This window comes from Acipenser ruthenus, chromosome 50 (assembly GCF_902713425.1).
Source record: "Acipenser ruthenus chromosome 50, fAciRut3.2 maternal haplotype, whole genome shotgun sequence".
Taxonomy (NCBI): domain Eukaryota; kingdom Metazoa; phylum Chordata; class Actinopteri; order Acipenseriformes; family Acipenseridae; genus Acipenser; species Acipenser ruthenus.
The window spans coordinates 1,363,860-1,387,311 of NC_081238.1; the positions used below are offsets into that span (position 1 = coordinate 1,363,860).

The 23,452-nt window shown below is 46.8% G+C and overlaps 1 protein-coding gene across 4 annotated transcripts in view; it reads right to left on the bottom strand.

Annotated features, from left to right (window-relative positions):
- Positions 1-370: 370 nt before the first annotated feature.
- LOC117404520 (integrin alpha-D-like) overlaps positions 371-23,452 on the bottom strand; it is a 36,635-nt gene continuing 13,553 nt past the window's right edge. For 2 of the 4 annotated variants that reach the window (XM_059015460.1, XM_059015461.1), the window contains exons 7-31: positions 23,187-23,317; positions 22,098-22,243; positions 20,896-21,046; positions 18,886-19,021; positions 17,939-18,015; positions 17,054-17,180; positions 15,424-15,566; positions 15,013-15,153; positions 13,529-13,732; positions 12,780-12,910; positions 12,510-12,670; positions 11,780-11,931; positions 11,453-11,581; positions 10,673-10,746; positions 9,323-9,464; positions 8,677-8,787; positions 8,025-8,104; positions 7,496-7,579; positions 6,801-6,873; positions 5,749-5,844; positions 5,553-5,630; positions 4,887-4,994; positions 4,451-4,549; positions 3,799-3,909; positions 371-3,125 (exon numbers count right to left, since the gene is read on the bottom strand). In XM_059015460.1, the coding sequence (XP_058871443.1) occupies positions 3,081-3,125; positions 3,799-3,909; positions 4,451-4,549; positions 4,887-4,994; positions 5,553-5,630; positions 5,749-5,844; positions 6,801-6,873; positions 7,496-7,579; positions 8,025-8,104; positions 8,677-8,787; positions 9,323-9,464; positions 10,673-10,746; positions 11,453-11,581; positions 11,780-11,931; positions 12,510-12,670; positions 12,780-12,910; positions 13,529-13,732; positions 15,013-15,153; positions 15,424-15,566; positions 17,054-17,180; positions 17,939-18,015; positions 18,886-19,021; positions 20,896-21,046; positions 22,098-22,243; positions 23,187-23,317 (2,930 nt within the window). In that variant the 3' untranslated portion in view covers positions 371-3,080. The remainder of the gene's footprint in view (positions 3,126-3,798; positions 3,910-4,450; positions 4,550-4,886; positions 4,995-5,552; positions 5,631-5,748; positions 5,845-6,800; positions 6,874-7,495; positions 7,580-8,024; positions 8,105-8,676; positions 8,788-9,322; positions 9,465-10,672; positions 10,747-11,452; positions 11,582-11,779; positions 11,932-12,509; positions 12,671-12,779; positions 12,911-13,528; positions 13,733-15,012; positions 15,154-15,423; positions 15,567-17,053; positions 17,181-17,938; positions 18,016-18,885; positions 19,022-20,895; positions 21,047-22,097; positions 22,244-23,186; positions 23,318-23,452) is intronic. The other 2 variants (XM_059015462.1, XM_059015463.1) reach the window with 2 other exon arrangements.

Genomic DNA, 23,452 nt, shown 5'->3' on the forward strand with positions numbered 1-23,452 from the left:
AGATGGTCACCTGTTATAAAAAGCCTGCAGCTCTCCAACTCGGGGTGGGGTGTTTTAGGAGCGGAGAGAGCGAGAGGAACGAGATTGGAAAAAGAAAACAAGTGTAAAAAGATACAGGATCAGGGAAGGCTACAGTTCAGCCTGACCTGTGCTTCGTTTATTTTGTGTTCAAGATTTGTTTTGTTTAGACCTTTTATTTTGCTCTGTGAGCACAGTTTCTTTTTGTTTAAACTTTTGATTTATTGTTGATAAATAAAAACGGCAAACGCCACCTTTACCTGCAGTACTCCCTGGTGTCAGTTTCCCTTCCTGCTTCTGCCGTGACGTCACACGACTCAGCCACCCTGTCACACACTCCAATTACATTCAGTTGGTGACAAGCAGAACTGTTTTATTACTTTCAAAACAATGTAACAACCATGCAAACCAAGTGATTATACAAATGTCTTGTGTAAAATTCAAACAGCATGGTTTTGTCATTTAAAAGCATTTCCAGGTATTCCTAGACAAATTCCTAGGCATATTTAAAATATATCTTAACAGCTGGCTTATCAAGCATGCAAAAAAGAATGTCAACTCCCATGGTTCTGCTGGGTGTTTAACAGAATAAGGGTATTCAATGCAGTTGATTGTAATCCAGGGCGAGGCTCAGCTGCTAACGTGGGAGGTGATTCATCCTTACCTTCAGAAACAATCACATATTGTCGTGCTACACTTTGTGGCACCCAGAATGGACCGTTCCTCTTCAGCAGTACATTGTGTCTGGTGGTGGGCCATTGCCAGTGTGGCTCGATTAACATTGTACCTTTTGTTCAAAGTGCGTTGATTCCCGGGACAAATTAAAGACCGGTCCACTTACGGACACAAAGATAGGTTTTCTTTCCTTTTTATAATCCTGTTATTTTGTGGGTTGGCTCAAAGTATTTGCTCCAGTACCACAAGGGTTAACTGTAATAAATCTTCTCAGCAAGAAGCAATGAATATTTTCTCTTTACTAAAAGCATGAACATTAAAAACTGATTTCATCTTTACAGTCAGCACTCGTTTCTGTCCCCTCCCATCACAGGCTCCCGAGGGACAAACGAGAGGGGCTGTTTTGTGAAATGTGCTTGATTACAATGCTGAACCAGAAACTCTATCTATCTACCCCTCTCTCTATATCTACACACACCATTATAACAGATATAATCACTAAACACTATCTATCTCTCTCTATCTCTCATTATTATTTATTTCTTAGCAGACACCCTTATCCAGGGAGACTTACAATTGTTACAAGATATCACATTATACATTATTTCACATTATACAGATATCACATTATTTTTACATACAATTCCCCATTTATACAGTTGGGTTTTTCACTGGAGCAATCTAGGTAAAGTACCTTGCTCAAGGGTACAGCAGCAGTGTCCCCCCACCTGGGATTGAACCCACAACCCTCCGGTCAAGAGTCCAGAGCCCTCACCACTACTCCGCACTGCTGCCCTCTCTCTACCTCTCTCTCTACCTCTCTCTCACTCTATATCTATCTCGCTCTATCTCTCCCTCTACCTCTCTCTCTCGCTCTCTATCTCTCTCTCTGTCTCCCTCTATCTCTCCCTCTCTATATATCTATCTACACACACACCATTTCAACAGATATAATCACTAAATGCACAGCAAATGTCATTTCTAAATGTACAGTAACATGCAGTTTGTACTACAGCACTGGAAAACAACAGTTACAATACAGTTCTGTGCTGTAATAATAATAATAATAATAATAATAATAATAATAATAATAATAATAATAATAATAATAATGTATTTTATATAGTGCCCTTCATACACAAATCTCAAAGCACTTTACAGAAAGATTAAAACAAACCTAAAAACAGTAAACACATTACAAAAACAGCAGCTGATAAAAATAAGTCTTTAGTCCCGGTTTAAAAGCCTCAGTAGGTTTCACAGTCCTTCAAATGTCCAGGCAGGCTATTCCAGAGGCGAGGGGCCACCGAAACAAAAGCTCCCGATCGCCCAGAGTGCACAACCTTGTCCTGGGCACAAGCAGTTAAGCACTACTGGCAGATCACAAACCCCGCTGCGGTACATAATCACAGAGCACGTCCTAAGACTGTGTAAGATTTTAAAAGTCGTGTAATCGATGCTAAGGTTTACTGGCAACCAATGAAGAGATGCTGAGATTGGGCATATGTGATCATGCTTTCCTGTTCTCTTCAAAACCCCTGCAGCACTATTTTGCACCTGCTGCAGCCTATGATATTAGTTTTGAAGAGACACTAGTAAGCATCACAATAGTGCAACCTTGATGAAATAAAGACATGTTTTAGTTTCTCGACGTCGGGCACGGGTAAGGATGAGCTAAGGCGAGCAACGTTTCGGAAATGAAAGAAGGACACTTTGCAGATGTTCTTAATGAGAGCCTCAAAAGAAATGGGGCTTTAGCAAGCAGTGAAAAACGCGTTTTAAGAAAAACACTGGAACTACAGTAATGAGAAAAAAATATATACGTGCGATAGGAGCGGTACTGTCGGCTGGCTCTTTATTAAACGCAATATGGCATTGATGCAGTACTGTGTAACTTTCAGCTTCGTCCAGCTGCTTAAAAAAAAGAAAAAAAAATCGCTCGCACGTCTTTTTTCAACTGGTAAAACCGACATAATAAAGCAACGAAGGCGCACATCAGTCGGCTGCTTACGCATTCCCGCCGCTTCCTGTTATTTTAATTTTTAATCCGGGAGGATGTCGCGGGACGGATGAATGAAACCAGCGTTATGCTACAAACGTGCGCGAACGGCTACATGTCGTATTTGATAATGGCAGCAAAGAGGTCCATGTCACTCTCACGAACGTCATTTTTCGTGTTGGACAATGTGAGATCTACAAAAGGCTGCTTATACATGTTGAAGATTTAGTGTAGTTATTTTAGCACAGATTGAAAGAATAGGTGGTTTCAAATGTATGTGTTGTTTCCCCTCCCTTTTAAATTTGCATGATGGTTTGCAAACCAGTTTGATAGTGGGAACGAGGTTGGTTTCTATGGACTGGTTTCAGGGTGGTTTTAACTTTCTTGCTCATTGGTCGTTAGTGGCTCCGACGAGTCTCTTGAAAAATCCAGCCTGAAATTTTTAAAAAAAAAAAAAAACTGTTTTAGAAAGTTTAGAAAGCCTGGGATCACATGGAGAGTCGTCAAAGACAGTTGCGTGGAATGACCACTAGGTGGTGCAACTGTCTCCCCAACTACTTTCCTGTCAATAACCAATCAGCTGCTTCCCCTATTGACTGACATGCTTACAGCCAGTAACATGATCCAGAGGACACAGGAAGTGCAAACAGATAACCACAGAGTAAGGCAAAGAAACCGAGAGCTTCCGTTAACCCCAGGCAGCACCAGATATCATGTGTTTAAAATGAAAATACATGCGTGCTAGAGCATGTGTTTCTTTCAAAAATGCACATTATTATTTATTTCTTAGCAGACGCCCTTATCCAGGGCGACTTACAATTGTTACAAGACATCACATTAATTTTACATACAATTACCCATTTATACAGTTGGGTTTTTACTGGAGCAATCTAGGTAAAGTACCTTGCTGAAGGGTACCGCAGCAGTGTCCCCCACCTGGGATTGAACCCACGACCCTCCGGTCAAGAGTCCAGAGCCCTGACCACTACTCCACACTGCTGTTTAAAAGCTGTGAACTCAATGGCTGTGATTTAAGACAGACAAAAATATGAATCCTGAAGCTTGTGGCTGTCTCAGAACATGTGGTGTGGGTTAATAGCACTGACCTTGAAGAGAATGACAAAGATCAATAGCAGGATGAAGAGCCCCCCCAATGTGCTCCCCAGAATGATCGGGACGTAGTTCACTTCAACAAGAACCTCCAGGTCTGTCACAACCTGCCAGGGATCAGAAGCTTGTCAGAGACACCCAACACACACCGACACGTAGAAACGCATACCAGAGTTAAATAAAGCAGTGTGATGGTAAAGCATTGAAGCACTGAGGAGGTACAGCTGTGGCCAAAAGGTTTGCATCACCTAGACTTTTAGGATTGAGACATCATTCAAAAAAACAAGGCACATACGGTAATCTTTTAATTAACATCATGCAATCAAAGAAACTACAACATCGCAAAAGTCTAACAGCAGTAATACAGTATTTCATGTTAGATTCCGAAATTTATATGGAAAAGTACAAAGCAGTGTATAATTCAATATGTTAGCATTATTCAGCAGGTTTCATTGAAGCAAAATTAGTTAGTTCTATAGGGTGATGCACAGCTTTTGGCCATAGATGTAATTTCAAAGGGTCATTATCCTCTCTGGGGCGACTGTTTTTACATCTCACAGCTGCAACGGCTCTGGATTCAAACCGACTCGTTTGACACCCCTCTCTCGAATGCAGTGGTCTCTCCCGGTCTGGGGTACAGACACGCACCTGTGCCTGGTGGTACTTCCCGTCGGGGTACTGGGTGTATTTCTGTTGATTGTAGGACAGGAACCCCCAGCTCTCCAGCTTCAGCTTCACTTCCCTCTGCTGTGAGGGAGACAGGAAGTGAGGTCATGCAATGTGATGTCACGGCCATTGTGTTTCAGTATTTCTTTCAAAACTAGACAGTTGAGACCTACATTATAAAACATTATATGCAAAGTGAATATGCATGTAATAACGCTGCCCGGCCACTTTATTAGGACCTGCCCCTAATATTGGGTCACCGTTTGCCCTGATCACAGCCCTGACGTGACTCAGACTCCACAAGGTGCTGGAAGATCCATTCCCTTGTTAATAATGACTGCAAAGATTATAACTAGTTTATATGTATTTTCATAGTTCTTTCTGTTGCACAGATCTTTGTTTGACAAAGATTACTAACCGTCTTATCCTTTATGACATTCCCTGAGAAAGTGAATCTGATTGGCTGCTCCTTGGTCAGCTGATCGATGGCGCAGTGAATCACGCGACAGAGAGTTCCCTGGCAGCCCTGGACCACCGTCCAATCAGAGAAAGAGAAAATGCATAAGAGAGCCAATCAGAAGACAGCAAAGTAGTCATTTTCAGAATTCAGCATTTCAGTTGAGGTTTTGACTAGGTAGCCCATTCCATCCCCTCACCACTCTCTGTATGAAGAAGTGTCTCCTTCCTTCTGTCTATTAACCCCTAATTTCCAACTCTGCCCTCAGCTCCTCGTTTCTGTGCTGCACATAAAGTATTGGTTCATGTTAACTATGTCAACTCCTTTTAAGATTTTAAAGACATCAATCAAGTCCCATCTAATTTGTCTTAGTTCCAGGCTCAGTAGAGTGAGTTCCTTCCTCATTTCTCTCTCCTTTGAGCCCTGGGACGAGTCTGGCTGCCCTTCGCTGGACTCTCATCAGAACCACCTTGGACTGAACCTCTTGCCTATAGAACCCATTCTGTTTGCCTTTTCAATGCTTCAGTGAGGATTACAACACCACGGTCTCTCTCTCTTGGTGGACCTGTTCTCGTATCTGAATCCTACATTCTCGTGCCCAGCATTACGGCTTCTCCTCCACCTTACCTTTGCTGTAGAGATTCTCCCATGCTGATAATCAGTTTGATTTGAGTTCCCCTTCACTTCACCCTCATTAACACAGGCCTGGGGAGAGAGAGAGAGAAACAGTGAGATCATAAACAACACATGTCATGCACGTCCATTTTATAATATAGATCTGAAATGTTATGATCTTTATTTTAAAACATGATTGCTGGTTTACCTGTGGTATAGAGATGTTCCATTTGAACCCGTGTTCAAGTTCCAGTGGAACTATAAAAGTCATGTTCACTGGAGCCGCCTTGGCCAGGTTCCTCACCTGACCGAAAAACAAAAGAGAAATTAAACTACAACCATCTCAGTAAAGTATCTCCAGCCACACTGCTTCCCTCCCTCCCAGTCCCTCCTCAGCTCCACTAGAGCCACACTGCCTCCCTCCCTCCCAGTCCCTCCTCAGCTCCACTAGAGCCACACTGCTTCCCTCCCTCTCAGTCCCTCCTCAGCTCCACTAGAGCCACACTGCTTCCCTCCCTCCCAGTCCCTCCTCAGCTCCACTAGAGCCACACTGCTTCCCTCCCTCCCAGTCCCTCCTCAGCTCCACTAGAGCCACACTGCTTCCCTCCCTCCCAGTCCCTCCTCAGCTCCACTTGAGCCACACTGCTTCCCTCCCTCCCAGTCCCTCCTCAGCTCCACTAGAGCCACACTGCTTCCCTCCCTCCCAGTCCCTCCTCAGCTCCACTTGAGCCACACTGCTTCCCTCCCTCCCAGTCCCTCCTCAGCTCCACTAGAGCCACACTGCTTCCCTCCCTCCCAGTCCCTCCTCAGCTCCACTAGAGCCACACTGCTTCCCTCCCTCCCAGTCCCTCCTCAGCTCCACTAGAGCCACACTGCTTCCCTCCCTCCCAGTCCCTCCTCAGCTCCACTAGAGCCACACTGCTTCCCTCCCTCCCAGTCCTTCCTCAGCTCCACTAGAGCCACACTGCTTCCCTCCCTCCCAGTCCCTCCTCAGCTCCACTAGAGCCACACTGCTTCCCTCCCTCCCAGTCCCTCCTCAGCTCCACTAGAGCCACACTGCTTCCCTCCCTCCCAGTCCCTCCTCAGCTCCACTAGAGCCACACTGCTTCCCTCCCTCCCAGTCCCTCCTCAGCTCCACTAGAGCCACACTGCTTCCCTCCCTCCCAGTCCCTCCTCAGCTCCACTAGAGCCACACTGCTTCCCTCCCTCCCAGCCTCTCAGCTCTAAGTTTGAGGTGTTGGGATGGTTCTGAGACTGTACCTCATAGGAATGCTCCGCTAGTTTGCTTTCCTGGAGACTTCCTGTAAAGTTCAGGTACTGCGTTGATTCAGCCCTAGAGGGAAAATCACGAGATCAAATGAATGAATCCTTTCAGTAAGATATTTGATCATTTTATAAATGCCACCTTAAAAAACAGAGTTATTCGGCCATCTCAGCATATAACACTAAACAATATTTAGCATTCTGAATGACTTTTAGCATTTCACCCTATACTGAAAGAACCACTATTGTGTCAATTGAAGGAACTGAAAACAACACATATGCTTGCATTAGGGCTCCTTCCTCTCAATAACCAATCAGCTGCTTCCTTTATTGACTGACATGCTATCAACCAGTAACATGACTTGGAAGACACTGCTAAGGTGAAATGGTCTAGGGAAGTGCAAGTGTAATCGATTTCCTGGGAATAAGGCATACAAACTGAGAACCCAGTGTAGAAACCAGATATCCTGTTTTAAAATGAAAATACAGGATTGCTATAACGTGTGTCTTTCGAAACTGCACATTTGAGAGCCATGTATCTGATGAAAGTGAAAAACAGGTAGGAATTATGGAATATAATATAATTTCATTTGAAAACTCCTTTAATCTTTAGTTAAACTGCAACAATGAAGAATAATAATAATAATAATAATAATAATAATAATAATAATAATAATAATAATAGCACTCACCCCCTCACAATGACATTAATTGGCTGTAATACAGGAATCGAATCTCTTGCAAAGTTATCTTCTAAAGTTAAGTTTTCGTTTTTACTGTAAAAAGGGAAATGTTTATTTTCTTGACATCCTTTGATATAAAGCTTGCTCCATACAATACAGCCCCTTAGAAAAGTTTACCACAGTCTTTTGCTAGTCTGCTTGACTCAGTTAAGTTTTAATAACACTGATGAAGGCACTAGAGCCCAAACGCTGGTCTGCTTGACTCTGTCTCTTCTAGTTTCAATAACACTGATGAAGGCACTGGAGCCCGAACGCTGGTCTGCTTGACTCAGTCTCTTCTAGTTTCAATAACGCTGATGAAGGCACTAGAGCCCAAACGCTGGTCTGCTTGACTCTGTCTCTTCTAGTTTCAATAACACTGATGAAGGCACTAGAGCCCAAACGCTGGTCTGCTTGACTCAGTCTCTTCTAGTTTCAGTAACACTGGTGAAGACACTGATACAGGCTCCAGCTGCTTGCCTGCTTGACTGACTCTCACCTCCTGGCTGTCACGTTGATCTCCAGGCTGTCCTTCAGATCATCAGGTCTGGACACGGCAAAGGAGGCGAGCAACAGCACCTGGAATACAGGGCTCTGTTAACAGTGTGGAGGTGAATGGAAACACCCCGATTAGGGCTGCAACAATCACTACTCAACCACTACTCAATCACTACCCAATCACTCCTCAAACATAATCACTACTCAAACACTACTCAACCACTCCTCAAACACTACCCAATCACTCCTCAATCACAATCACTACTCAAACACTACTCAAATGCTTCTCAATCACTACCCAATCACTCCTCAATCACTACCCAATCACCCCTCAAACAATCACTCCTCAATCACTATCACTACTTAAACACTACTCAAACACTGCTCAATCAATAGTCAATCACTCCCCAATCACTCCTCAAACACTACACAATCATTACTCAAGAACTACTCAAACACAATCAACTCAAACACTAAAGCACAATCCCTATTCAATCACTACTCAAACACAATCACTACTTAAACACTACTCAAACACTCCTCAATCATTACTTGAGAACTACTGAAACACAACTCAAACACTAAAGCACAATCACTACTCAATCACTACTCAAGCTCTACTCAATTACAACTCAAACTCTGTGTTTACTCACAGTGGCTCCTTCCTTCAGGATAGGGGCGCTGACTTCACAGGAGGTCCTCTCCAGCACTGCCTTCCCCGGGATCCTGACTGCAGTGCAGGCCAGACTCACGCGCCACGTGGACTGCAACAGAGACACTGAGGTGAGGAGCTGGTCAGAGCAGAGCCAGTGTGCTGACCCATGCGACACGCGCATGGGACTGCATGCTGACCTATCGGAGATCCATTTCCATCGCTTGAATGTGGTCTTCACCATGCTGGTGTGCAGTAAATGCAGAGAGAAGCATCTCAGCCCCCACGTTGTATCTGAACTGATCTCAGCTTTGGAAGCACTTATAGTGACAGGACATGGGCTTATATATGAAACCAAAAGAGACTGTACAGTACAGTTGCTGGTGTAAGCTGATTGTATTGATGTAAAACCTCTATTTATCCAAGGTAATTGTTTATATGAAGCTCCCAAATCAAGAAACCTTATAAAATACATACAGTAATTCAATCTCTTTACCTGTAAACATCTAACCTAGAGTATGACACTGTTGTGTAAAAACCAGAGATTCAGGGCTGAACAGCGCACAGCAAGGCAGATTAACAGGGGCGCTCGGAGCAGGTTTGAGTAGCTGAACGAGGGTCCGTGTGAGCGGCCGTGTCGCTGGTACCTGCACCACGATGGCTTTCGTGAAGGAGAGCGCTGCCGGGTAGAGCAGAACCACCTCACTGCTGTTTGAATCCTCGCCAGCATTGGTCAGGTTCACTATGACATTCAGAACGAAGGACGAGCTCGCCACAATGAACCGGGAACTGCAGGAGAAATGAGACCGGGAGAGGGGCCAGGGAGAGAAGGGCAGAGGGAGAGGAGACAGGGGAGAGAGGGGCCAGGGAGAGAGGGGCAGGGAGAGAGGGGCCAGAGGAGAGAGGGGCAGGGAGAGAGGGGCCAGGGGGGGAGAGGGGCAGGGAGAGAGAGAGAGGGGCCAGGGGGAGAGGGGCAGGGAGAGAGGAGACATAGGAGAGAGGGGCAGGGAGAGAGGGGCCAGGGGGAGAGGGGCAGGGAGAGAGAGAGGGGCCAGGGGGAGAGGGGCAGGGAGAGAGGAGACAGAGGAGAGAGGGGCCAGGGGGAGAGAGGGGCAGGGAGAGAGAGAGGGGCCAGAGGAGAGAGGGGCAGGGAGAGAGGGGCCAGGGGGAGAGAGGGGCAGGGAGAGAGAGAGGGGCCAGGGGGAGAGGGGCAGGGAGAGAGGAGACAGAGGAGAGAGGGGCAGGGAGAGAGGGGCCAGGGGGAGAGAGGGGCAGGGAGAGAGAGAGGGGCCAGGGGGAGAGGGGCAGGGAGAGAGGAGACATAGGAGAGAGGGGCAGGGAGAGAGGGGCCAGGGGGAGAGGGGCAGGGAGAGAGAGAGGGGCCAGGGGGAGAGGGGCAGGGAGAGAGGAGACAGAGGAGAGAGGGGCCAGGGGGAGAGAGGGGCAGGGAGAGAGAGAGGGGCCAGAGGAGAGAGGGGCAGGGAGAGAGGGGCAGGGAGAGAGGGGCCAGGGGGAGAGAACAGGAAGGAGAGAGGGGCCAGGGGGAGAGTGGGGCAGGGAGAGAGGGACCAGGGGAGAGTGGGGCAGGGGGAGAGAGGGGCAGGGAGAGAGGAGACAAGGGAGAGAGGGGCCAGGGGGAGAGAGGGGCAGGGGGAGAAAGGTGAGAGTAGAGGGGAGAGGAAAAAGAAAGCGGACAAAAAAAGACATGAGGGAAGAGGATAGAGGGAGTGGGGAGAGGTGAAGAGGGGGATAGTAAGGTTGGAGAGAGAAGAGAGGGAAGAGAGAAAATATGATATGTATTAGGACCGACAAACAAAAAACTAAATTAAATCACAACTGGAAGTTTAGGGTGCATTAAGAATCCTAAAGACACTCCCCTAACATGAATAAAGCTCATTTTTCTCAGCCCTCATGTCACTGTATGTAGTAATCAATAAAGCACGGCTGCAGGGAGACCCCAGTGAGACAGTCTCTCTCTGCACAGTCCTCTCACTCACCCGGAGAAGTTAAAGGAGACGCTCAGATCAGCAACACAGATGTCATCTTCTCCACAAATCTTCTCCAGTGGCAGCTGAAACAGCAAGCAGCGATCCTTTACATCCGATCACCTGCACCTCCTTACCTGTGTAATATCCTAACACTGCAGCTCACAAAACCATTCCCTAAAATCAAACCTGTTTTACACTTCCATTAGGTCTATAAGGCTGAAATTAGCAATTTTAAAAGGAACGCATGTTACCGCGCACATGCATTTCCATTTGAAATCAGGAGGTCTGGTGTTAATTTTGGTTAAGGAAGCTCTCAGTTTCTATGTTGTGTTCTCGGATTGTCTGTTTGTGGGTCGTTTCACTCTAGCAGTGTCTTCTGGGTCAGGTTACTGGCTGGAAAGCATGTCAGACAACAAGGAAGCAGCTGATTGGTTGTTTACAGGAAAGAAGCCAGTGAAGGGGAGGGGACAATGTCACTCTTTCACCTTGTGTAGTACCAGATTTAAAAAAAAAAAAGTCTTGTTTGCTATGACATGTGTTTCTTTCAAAACTGCACATTTTAGATCTATATAAGAAAGTGCACGGAGGAGAAAAATGTACAGAACTATTTTGTTAGCTGAAATTACTATAAAACGATACTGTCATAGACACAGATATAATAATATATGCTAGAGCAGCCTTATCGAAGTAATAGTTTGGGTTCTATTTTGTTTGGGTGGACAAATGTCCTCCCCTTTAATTGGGACCAGTCAGCTGAATGAGATGAAGTCATAAATATTTGTCTCTCACCTGCCCTGTGAATTCTGTGTTGCAGTCGGGGGTCAAAATTGGCCTCAGGCCTCGGGACCCCTGAATCTCCTCTCCGCTCACTGAGAAACTCCCCCGGACCCCCACAGGAGAGTAATCCTCAATACAGTCCTGAGAGAGGAGAGCACACAGAGAGAATCGAACCAGCCTCACTCACACACCCCAAACAATGTCTGATGTTTCCAATCCTTCTGAGCGATTCTTATCAATAGCAAAGATGATTTTGTGTGCTTGTTAAAACAGTGAAAATGCAAAATGATGACAATCGCTTTGCTTTTACAAAAGACAGACAGACAGACGGACACTGACCGGAACTCTGATCTCCTGGACCACACACTCCCGGTCCTTCACAGACAGGCTCTGAGACACCTCCCCCGCGGTGTTGCTGAAAAGCAGCCGACTCGATGCTCTTCCTGGGTCGAGCTCCAGAGAGATGTTAACACTCATACTGAGAGAGCCTGCTGAGGAAACACAAACTCTATCTCTACCCTGCCCTGGACTGGATACTTTTTCTTATAGGGCTGAGGGAGAGAGCAGTTCAGTCTCCATGCCTCAAGCCTGCCCTGGACTGGAGGGAGCACCCTTTCTCTTAGGGGGGTGAGGGAGGGAGGGAGCAGTTCAGTCTCCGTGCCTCAAGCCTGCCCTGGATTGGAGGGAGCACTCTTTCTCTTAGGGGGGTGAGGGAGGGAGGGAGCAGTTCAGTCTCCGTGCCTCAAGCCTGCCCTGGATTGGAGGGAGCACTCTTTCTCTTAGGGGAGTGAGGGAGGGAGGGAGCAGTTCAGTCTCCGTGCCTCAAGCCTGCCCCGGACTGGAGGGAGCACCCTTTTCGCTTAGGGGGGTGAGGGAGGGAGGGAGCAGTTCAGTCTCCATGCCTCAAGCCTGCCTTGGACTGGAGAGAGCACTGTTTCTCTAAGGGGGGTGAGGGAGGGACGGAGGGAGCAGTTCAGTCTCCATGCCTCAGGACTGCCCTGGACTGGAGGGAGCACCCTTTCTCTTAGGGGGGTGAGGGAGGGAGCAGTTCAGTCTGTAGTTCACTCACCAAAAACACCAGCGTAGAGCGGCTCCACACTGACACACACTGTGGCCAGGGCAGCAGGGTCAGTGTAGCTGGATGGGCTCCCAGCGCAGTGGAATCTCTCCTGAGGCAGAACAGCAGGAGAGAACGACACGGACACTGAGACATTGACTACCGGCTGGGACCTGTCAAGAGAACGTAGGAGCTTTCATTTCATCATTCCAGCCAGGAGTCAAGCAGACCAGCGTTTCCGCTCGTTTTTTATGAAAAGCCCAAAACACAGTGACCTCTGACCTCAGAATGACGACAGCCCCCTTTGCTCCGACCGCGATGTCCGTCATCCCGTCCCCGGTGACGTCACCGGCGGCGTGGACAGACTGACCGAAGAACTGCAGGCTGGGACTGAAGGACATTCCCTCGAGTTTCTAGGGAGAGAAAACAGCGGAAAGCAGAGTGGAGTAGTGGTTAGGGCTCTGGACTCTTGACCGGAGGGTCGTGGGTTCAATCCCAGGTGGGGGACACTGCTGCTGTACCCTTGAGCAAGGTACTTTACCTAGATTGCTCCAGTAAAAACCCAACTGTATAAATGGGGAATTGTATGTAAAAATAATGTGATATCTTGTAACAATTGTAAGTCACCCTGGATAAGGGCGTCTGCTAAGAAATAAATAATAATAATAATAATAATAATAATAATAATAATAATAATAATAATAATAAAGCAGGAAAGGAAAACTTGAGAGACAAGCAGGTCCTTTGTGATGTAGCTTAGATATTTATACTAGGTCTTAAATGTAATGGATTTTACATTTCCCCTGATGATAATATAAGGGATTTTTACAGGATAGGACAGAGTAAGAATTAGTAATGAAATGCTTAATCTCAAATTGATAAGCAATTCTGCCGATATATGCACAAATATACGATATACAGACAGATGGATGAATGGACAGATATACCCTCCACTATATCCCCTTCCCAGGGGATGAACAGAGATGGGAAGATGTACCCCAAAACCTCGCTAGCAGGCCTGTAGCGCTCACCTGGCTGTACCCCGATCGCACCCCCCTCCTCTCCCCGATGAAGATATAGACGCTCCCGTGCCAGTTGTTTTCCAGCGGCGCTCCGATGGCGATGTCCGACAGATTGTCTCCGTTGAGATCGGCCGTCCGAGCGATCGCTGCTCCGAATCTCCCCAAGAGATTCCCATGAGAACCATAGAGGGAGGAATTGCAGGAGACATTCCCCTGGACATGGAGAGAGGGACAGAGATGAGACATTCCCATGGACATGGAGAGAGGGACAGAGATGAGACATTCCCATGGACATGGAGAGAGGGACAGAGAGTGAGACATTCCCCTGGACATGGGAGAGCGACAGAGATGAGACATTCCCATGGACATGGAGAGAGGGACAGAGAGTGAGACATTCCCCTGGACATGGAGAGAGGGACAGAGAGTGAGACATTCCCCTGGACATGGAGAGAGGGACAGTGAGTGAGACATTCGCCTGGACATGGAGAGAGGGACATAGAGTGAGACATTCCCCTGGACATGGGAGAGGGACAGAGATGAGACATTCCCCTAGACATGGAGAGAGGGACAGAGAGTGAGACATTCCCCTGGACATGGAGAGAGGGACATAGAGTGAGACATTCCCCTGGACATGGGAGAGGGACAGAGATGAGACATTCCCCTGGACATGGAGAGAGGGACAGAGAGTGAGACATTCCCCTAGACATGGCGAGAGGGACAGAGATGAGACATTCCCCTAGACATGGAGAGAGGGACGAGAGTGAGACATTCCCCTGGACATGGCGAGAGGGACAGTGAGACATTCCCCTGGACATGGAGAGAGGGACAGTGAGACATTCCCCTGGACATGGAGAGAGGGACAGTGAGACATTCCCCTGGACATGGAGAGAGGGATGGTATGGTATGGTATAATATGTATAATATTCCCCCTGCAGTTACTGGCACGAGCCACTGGGGGGACCCAGTGTACAAGAAGTCCATTCAGGTCTTTCTAAATGCCAATTCAACACACAAAGCAATACTTACAGTGTTTAGGTTTCTATAATATGAGAAATACATTGCATATGTTTTTATTGTTAAGCATGAACGGACATTTGTGGAACTGTTTTAATTAAAAAAAAATAATGTAATTGTGTGTATAAATAATATGATATCTTGTAACAATTGTAAGTCGCCCTGGATAAGGGTGTCTGCTAAGAAATAAATAATAATAAATAATCATTTCAAAATGTCACAATATTTATTAATGTTTATTGATTTACATTTTCATGTGGCCATTTTTTAATTGTTTTACAGTTAAGCATCTGGAAAACTACAAAGCGTTGTGTGATTCAATATGTTAACGCAACATTATTCAGCAGGTTGCATTGCACTTTATCGAGCCAAATTAATTCTATAGGGGGATGCAAAACTTTTGAACAGAGCTGTAGTTTGCAGCCGCAGCCAGCTGTGACAAACTCAAAAGAAGGAGTAGACGCGCAGTGCCGACTCACCGCTGGCTCCAGCACGCACACAGTCACCCTGCCCCCGACTCCCTCCTGGTGGAAGAGAGGGGCTCCGATCAGCAGCAGGTCTGTCTGTCCGTCTGCATTGACATCCACCGAGCAGAGCTCCGAGCCGAACGCAGACCCGATCTGGAAGAAGCAGGACCATCAGAGAAGCCGGTGCCTTCATTACCTGGGAATGGGTGAGTGCCCGAACACTAACTCGCGTCTCATTAAAAAAGCTGTTTGAGGATTTCCAATCAACTAGGCTGTTCATTTTTATCCCTGTTGAATTTGTTTCTTTCCACGTTTCTTGATTGATTAGTCATGCCTTCTTTGCATCTATCTGGAGCCCCTATGCACAGCAGCACATCAACCTTACTGTGAGTTTTAAACACAATAGACAGTAAGCAGCCGTACCTGTTCCCCCTGGATGTGCTGAGTCTCGACCCAGTTTGAGTTTCTCTTCTGGAACACGATCACTTTGCCCTTGTGTCTGTATCGGGGCGCCCCCAGAAAATACAGAACCCCCTGTCCCGTCCGACCAGCCGCCACAGAGTATCCTGCAGGACAGCAGAGCCCAGGTAAAGAAACAGCAGCAACAGAAGACTTCCATAAGTCCAGTCACTATATACACCATGTACACCCAATCACTATATAAAATTCTCAAATGTGCAGTTCTGAAAGAAACACATGTTTTATCAAACATGTATTTTTATTGTAAAAGATGATGTCTGGTATTGCACTGGGTTAAAGAGATCTCTGTCCGCAAATCATGCGCTTCCTGGGTCACCTGGGTTGTGAAATGGTCCCCACCCCTTCACTGGCTTCTTTCCTGTCAATAACCAATCAGCTCCTTCCCCTTTTGACTGACAGGCTTTCAGCCAGTAACCCAGAAGACGCTGCTGAGGTGACCAAAGTAGTAAAGCAGTAGAAAGCAAGGCAAGGTAACTGAGAACTTAGTGCAGTACCAGGTGTCTGTTTTAATATGAGAATGCATGTTTGCATATAACACGTGTTTCTTTCAAAACTGCACATTTGAGACCTGTGTAATTGATTGAAGTGCTAAATGATTTATGGATATACCATAGGTTACCCTGGCTTTTTTTTTTTTAATATGCTTTACAATGCCTACCTATGGTTTGCCACACCTCTCTGTGCTTTACAATTCTTCCCTATGCTTTACCAGACCTCTCTGTGCTTTACAATGCTTCCCTATGCTTTACCAGACCTCTCTGCGCTTTACAATGCTTCCCTATGCTTTACCAGACCTCTCTGTGCTTTACAATGCTTCCCTATGCTTTACCACACCTCTCTGTGCTTTACAATGCTTCCCTATGCTTTACCACACCTCGCTGTGCTTTACAATGCTTCCCTATGCTTTACCACACCTCTCTGTGCTTCACAATGCTTCCCTATGCTTTACCAGACCTCTCTGTGCTTTACAATGCTTCCCTATGCTTTACCAGACCTCTCTGTGCTTTACAATGCTTGCCTATGCTTTACCAGACCTCTCTGTGCTTTACAATGCTTCCCTATGCTTTACCACACCTCTCTGTGCTTTACAATGCTTCCCTATGCTTTACCACACCTCTCTGTGCTTCACAATGCTTCCCTATGGTTTACCATACCTCTCTGTGCTTTACAATGCTTCCCTATGCTTTACCACACCTCTCTGTGCTTTACAATGCTTCCCTATGCTTTACCACACCTCTCTGTGCTTTACAATGCTTCCCTATGCTTTACCACACCTCTCTGTGCTTCACTGTGGGAAACTCTTCTAAGGTTCATTGCAATTACTGTGCTGTGCTAAGGTGCTTTTGTCCGAGTTCAGGAGCTGCTCTTCAATTCTAGATGCCTGCCACAGATACAAGTAACAGAGGCTAGATCAGCCAGTGACTTTACAGAAGAGCCAGCACCATCTAGTGGTCCTCCACTTTGGATTAAGATGCTCAGCCTGAATGAAGCAGAAACAGCAAGAGGGAGCAGACTTGCAGAAGGCTTGATTCCTCGTGCATTAAACACAGTGACTGTGTGGAGGTCCAGATACCCAGGTAAGACGTCTTCATGTCCGGGTCCTGAGAGGAGGCATTTATAAAAGTGCTCTGGCCGTCCCGTACCTCCACCATTCCTCCAGACCAGTCAAAGGATCCCACAGCTCCCAGTAACAGCGCCCCCTGAAACACACACCAGTATCTCAATAAGAACCAATCACAGACACAGGGCACCAAACTGGAAACCAATGAAGAGCCTAATACCGGGGCTTAAAGCTAAGGGAACTGAATCTACTTAGCCAAGAACAAATTATAAAAATGAAGTCTTTAAAAACTTAACAGGAGTTGACAAACCCTAACCAATACTTGAAGCTCAGCACAGAAACCAGTTGGAAATTCAGCGAAGAGACAATAGACTTAGGACAGAGGGAAGGAGACACTTCTTCACACAGAGAGTGGTGAGGGGATGGAATGGGTTACCCAGCCGTGTTGTTGAGGCTGAATCACTGGGATCCTTCAAGACCCAACTTGACAAAGTTCTGAGATCAATCAGCTACTGGGAACCAGATGAGCTCTGATGGGTTGAACGGCCTCCTCTCGTTCGTAGCAAGTTATTTTAATTATTAATTCCGCAGCTATTAATCCTTCCCTTGTCTGTTTATGACGTGTGTAATCATTCAGAGATTTGCTATTACATCTCTAAATCTGGCTTTACTCTGAACTTTTTCTGAGTGCATCTGGAGAATCCTAACTGCCAGGCACTAAACAGACACCCTCATTCCAATCAAACCATGTGACCACGTAACCTTTCAACTCTGCCATCCCCATCCATTCTGCATGTGCCGTATAGTCACGCAACGAGAGGCGTGGGCTTGCATTTGGGTGCATGCTGTTCTCTGTGCACCTGCACATTCAGATCCATTCACATTTGTGCAGGTTACCTCTGCGAAAGCAGCGCTGAAGCCGCCCTGGGAAAGCTCCATTTGGAAGGAGCTGAAGTTGGATCTCTTGTTGGTCCCTGCAGAGAGAATGCAAAGCTATTAGATGCACTGTGAAGTCGAGAGGCAGCTACCAGGAGACTGCTTTAATAAACACTCAGCTACAATTCACTTCAATGAACTACTTGCCTGACTTAGATCTATGTTTGGCTAGAGCTTTATTCAAACAGCGCCATCTAGTGATATGCCACTTTGGATCAATTTTTATTTTTTTTTGCCGACAATACACTGCTGTGCACTAGATGGTGCTAGACTTAGTAATGTAAAGATGCTGGCTGATCTAGCCTGTGTTACAGGTATCTATGTCAGGCAGCTAGAACTGAAGAGCAGCTCCTGAACTCAAAGCAACACAGGCTTATCAAATTATTATTATTATTATTATTATTATTATTATTATTATTATTATTATTATTATTATTATTATTATTATTTCCAGGGCGACTTACAATTGTTACAAGATATCACATTATTTTTATATACAATTCCCATTTATACAGTTGGGTTTTTACTGGAGCAATCTAGGTAAAGTACCTTGCTCAAGGGTACAGCAGCAGTGTCCCCCCACCTGGGATTGAACCCACGACCCTCCGGTCAAGAGTCCAGAGCCCTAACCACTACTCCACACTGCTGCCCCACTGTATTTGAGTAATTGCAATAGGAATCACTATTGGAAGCATCATAAAAAGGTAAGGGAGGCGATAACAACATGTACTGCTATTGGGAAGCAATTTCCTAAGGGAATATCAGAGTGTTAATAAATCAACAGAAATCCATGCATTGACACTTAAAGACTCTTCACCAGGACGATTAATCGATTAACGAGTGTTTAATTGAGGCTCGCAAACAGTAACACAAATCGATTGCAGAACTTTTCAGTCCACCATCTTTACCTTCAATGGCGAATATTCTTTCCTTGAGTTGTTCCTGGATAGAGCTGAGGGCGTCAAAACTGTCAGCGTTAAAGACGTTGCCGTCCGACGCTATGGCTTGTAACTCTTTTAGAGAGTTCTTGAAGTCACTGCCGACCTGAGAGAGGGGGAGGATGACAGAGGGAGAGAGAGAGAGAGAGCGAGAGAGATGAGAGAGAGAGAGGGGGGGTGGATGAGAGAGGGAGAGAGATAGGGAGAGAGAGGGGGTGAATGAGAGAGAGAGGGATGAGAGAGAGGGATGAGAGCGAGGGAGAAGATGGGAGATGGAGAGGGATGAGAGAGGGAGAGAGATGGAGAGCGAGGGGGTGGATGAGAGAGGGAGAGAGAGAGTGAGGGGGTGGTTGAGAGAGAGAGGGAGAGTGAGGGGGTGGATGAGAGGGAGAGCGGAGGGGGTGGTTGAGAGGGAGAGAGAAGGAGAGGGGGTGGATGAGAGAGAGAGGGAGAGTGAGGGGGTGGATGAGAGGGAGAGCGGAGGGGGTGGTTGAGAGGGAGAGAGAAGGAGAGGGGGTGGATGAGAGAGAGAGGGAGAGTGAGGGGTGGATGAGAGGGAGAGGGAGAGGGGAGTGGGTGGTTGAGAGGGAGAGAGAGGGAGAGTGAAGGGGTGGATGAGAGAGAGAGGGAGAGGGGAGTGGGTGGTTGAGAGGGAGAGAGAGGGAGAGTGAGGGGGTGGATGAGAGAGAGAGGGAGAGTGGAGGGGGTGGTTGAGAGGGAGAGAGAGGGAGAGTGAAGGGGTGGATGAGAGAGAGAGGGAGAGGGGAGTGGGTGGTTGAGAGGGAGAGAGAGGGAGAGTGAGGGGGTGGATGAGAGAGAGAGGGAGAGTGGAGGGGGTGGTTGAGAGGGAGAGAGAGGGAGAGTGAAGGGGTGGATGAGAGAGAGAGGGAGAGGGGAGTGGGTGGTTGAGAGGGAGAGAGAGGGAGAGTGAGGGGGTGGATGAGAGAGAGAGGGAGAGTGGAGGGGGTGGTTGAGAGGGAGAGAGAGGGAGAGTGAAGGGGTGGATGAGAGAGAGAGGGAGAGGGGAGTGGGTGGTTGAGAGGGAGAGAGAGGGAGAGCGAGGGGGTGGATGAGAGAGGGAGAGAGAGAGTGAGGGGGTGGTTGAGAGAGAGAGGGAGAGAGAGTGAGGGGGTGGATGAGAGAACATACTAACAATAAGAAAGTCAGCTTATCAAAGTATTTTAGTAAAAAATAAAAAAAATACATTATTCAAATACTGCGTTTTTGAATAAGACCCTCAGGCTAGATCAACCAGAGGGTCTTATAGACTAAGTGACAGCGTCATCTAGTGATCTGCCACTTTGGTACGTTTCCTATAGTTTTGCCGGCAATATACTGCAGTGCACTAGATGGCGCTGTTTCTTTCTACTCTAGAGGTAAGTACATGTCTAGGGCAGGCAGCAAGAACAGAGCAGCCCCTGAACTCAGCACCTTCACAACTTAAACAAAAAACAAACTATTTGAGTGACTGCATTAAGAGCCACTCAAAATCACAGCAAACATGGAGTCATATAATTATAACGAAACGAATAGTGCAGGTACTTTCAGAGTAATTCCCTTTGGCGTGTTTTTTTTTGTCGGCAGATATTTATTGAAACCTAAAACAAGCCTTTAAAAAAAAACGTGTTCATTTCCCAACAGGAAAAGCTGCCTTTCTCTCGTTTGAGTTCCTACATTTCTCCGAGTTTAATCGGAGGTTCAATCTCGCCCAGAAAAAACAGCAAGTGAAATCAAAATGACTTTCTATCAAACGGACAACAGAAAAGAAAGACAAATAACCACAGATAGTTTGGTCGCGACAGGATCTCTATTAAATCCCGCTGTCAGATATTGATTGGGACTCAGTAGTTGTGTAGATTAGCTCTTTGTTTTGTTTCATGAACACGTTCTTATTAAATGTAATCAATACCCAACAACTTAAAACCCTTTTAAAGGGTATGACTAATTGTGGCTCAACAAAGCGGGCACGGTGCCTCTTACCCCAATGGCGTATCGGATTATCCCGCGCTTCTCTGCCAGCGGAATAACATCCTGGAATGTCAGTTTGTCATTAGACAGTCCGTCCGTGATCACGATGAGAAGCTTCTTAGATTCCCGGCGCATTCCTTTCACCTCTGTGAACATTTCATCTCTAAAAACAAAGACAATAACTCAGCGGTTAGAGAAAGGGGTCTCGATACCAGGAGGTTCAAATCCCGGCTCAGCCACTGACTCCCTGTGTGTGTGTGTGACCCTGAGCAAGTCACTGAACCTCCTTGTGCTCCGTCCTTCGGATGAGACGCAAAACAAACGAGGTCCTATTGGAAGTGACTCTGCAGCAGCAGCAGCAGTTGTTGAAGCATAATAATAATAAGTACGATTACAAGTCACGGATGAGAATTCACTGGTAAGGATTTCATTGCTGTGTACAGATCTGTGTCTCATACATTTTTCCATACATCTGGAGAACTGCATATCCAGTTGTCAGGGAACTTCACATTAACATTATATAACTTAAGCTATTGAGATCATCAGATAGTGAGGACACAGGGGGTGTCTGTCTGTCTGTACATCCGTCCATCTGTAGGCCACACTGTGGGGAGTCAGGCGTGGTTAAACCCTTCATTATCTTTTTTCCATCATAGCGGTAGCTCTAATTTCGAATTTCCAGCCAGGGCAGGAGATTGCTGTTAACATACTTGTTATCATTAAGATCCTTCTACTTTCCCATGATTGTTGCTGAATAGTTGCACACAAACTCTCTTGTGGCTTGTATAGGGTAGTGGAGCATGAAGAGTCACTAGGAGATCTTGTGATTTTCTCGACATTCTCTAGGCTAGATAGTTAAGGATATTTTTTTTTTCACAAAGTATTTGAAGATATTTCACGATTAAAACACAATAAATTTCAAAGTAGAAAAAATAGTGTTGTTGCTTTTTTGTACAGCACAGAACGATCCTTAGCAGAACTGTTTTCCATCTTTGATGCAGCTGGTGCATCATTTACAGGAAGCAAGGTTCCTAAAGGCAGTGTAACAGCTAGTGCATCAATAAGGCAAATGTTTGCTGTATTTACTTTTAAATGATAGGATTTACACTACGCTTTCAAAATGTGTATTTTCGCCGGGAACTACATATGACAGCAATGGGTACATTTCATGGAAATTATGAACTCCATGAAAAGCATTTTAGATGGTTGCTCACAGCACGTATTTGATTGCGCTGGGAGTGTACGTGTTTCCCCTCGTCTGCTGGACGTGTTGCATCAGCACATCCGGGTTTCGATTGTACCGGAAGTTCTCAAACTGGAAGACAGGCCGGGTCACGGTGGAGAACTGAGCCGCGGCAACCTGTGGAAACAACACGAACACATTGATACTGTCATTTACAAGCATCTTTCGCAGTCCGAGCTCTGCACTCAATACAGTAAGCAGCTTCAACTGGATGGGTTAGTCTGTCACAAAATAGGGCGGCCCAGGTACTTTCTGAGTAATTCCTTTTAAGAAGTTTGAAGTTGTTAGGTATTAATGAAATGGGTTCAAAACGTGTTGATTAATCAACACCAATCTGGCAGTGTGATTTAATAGAGATCCTGTTGTGATCAAACAAATTGTTTCCTTAGAAATGCCCAGCAAACTCTGGCCACTTGGCACAGCCAGGAACCTGCGCTCCCCTGACTGTGTGACTCCCCCTGCACACCACGCGGCCGTGCCTTTACCAGGGGAGACCCTCGGGGACCCCTGCGCTCCCCTGACTGTGTGACTCCCCCCTGCGCACCACGCGGCCGTGCCTTTACCAGGGGAGACCCTCAGGGACCCCTGCACTCCCCTGACTGTGTGACTCCCCCCTGCACACCACGCGGCCGTGCCTTTACCAGGGGAGACCCTCGGGGACCCCTGCGCTCCCCTGACTGTGTGACTCCCCCCTGCACACCACGCGGCCGTGCCTTTACCAGGGGAGACCCTCGGGGACCCCTGCGCTCCCCTGACTGTGTGACTCCCCCCTGCGCACCACGCGGCCGTGCCTTTACCAGGGGAGACCCTCGGGGACCCCTGCGCTCCCCTGACTATGTGACTCCCCCCTGCACACCACGCGGCCGTGCCTTTACCAGGGGAGACCCTCGGGGACCCCTGCGCTCCCCTGACTATGTGACTCCCCCCTGCACACCACGCGGCCGTGCCTTTACCAGTAGAGACCCTCACATCCCCAGAAGACATTTGCTTTCAGTAAAAGGAACACAGCTCTCGTCAATGGCACTGTTAAAGAAGGGAAGCAGACTCTATGAAGCCTCACCTGTGCTTTGGGGTCGGTGAACATTCGAATGGTGTTTTTGATAAATGTGTTCATGGTATTAAAATCCTTGGAAGTGATGCTCACAGAATCGTCAAACAGGATTAATGCATCAAGGCCAGAGTCAGTGCATTCTGAAAGAGACAGCAACAGGTTACCCATCCCAATGGAGCGGCCCATCCCAGCATACCCTGGGACCCCACCAGGGGGATCCAAATCAATAGGACAGAATCGAATTGTTCTTAAATGTTCCTAGCGTTTTAGATGGG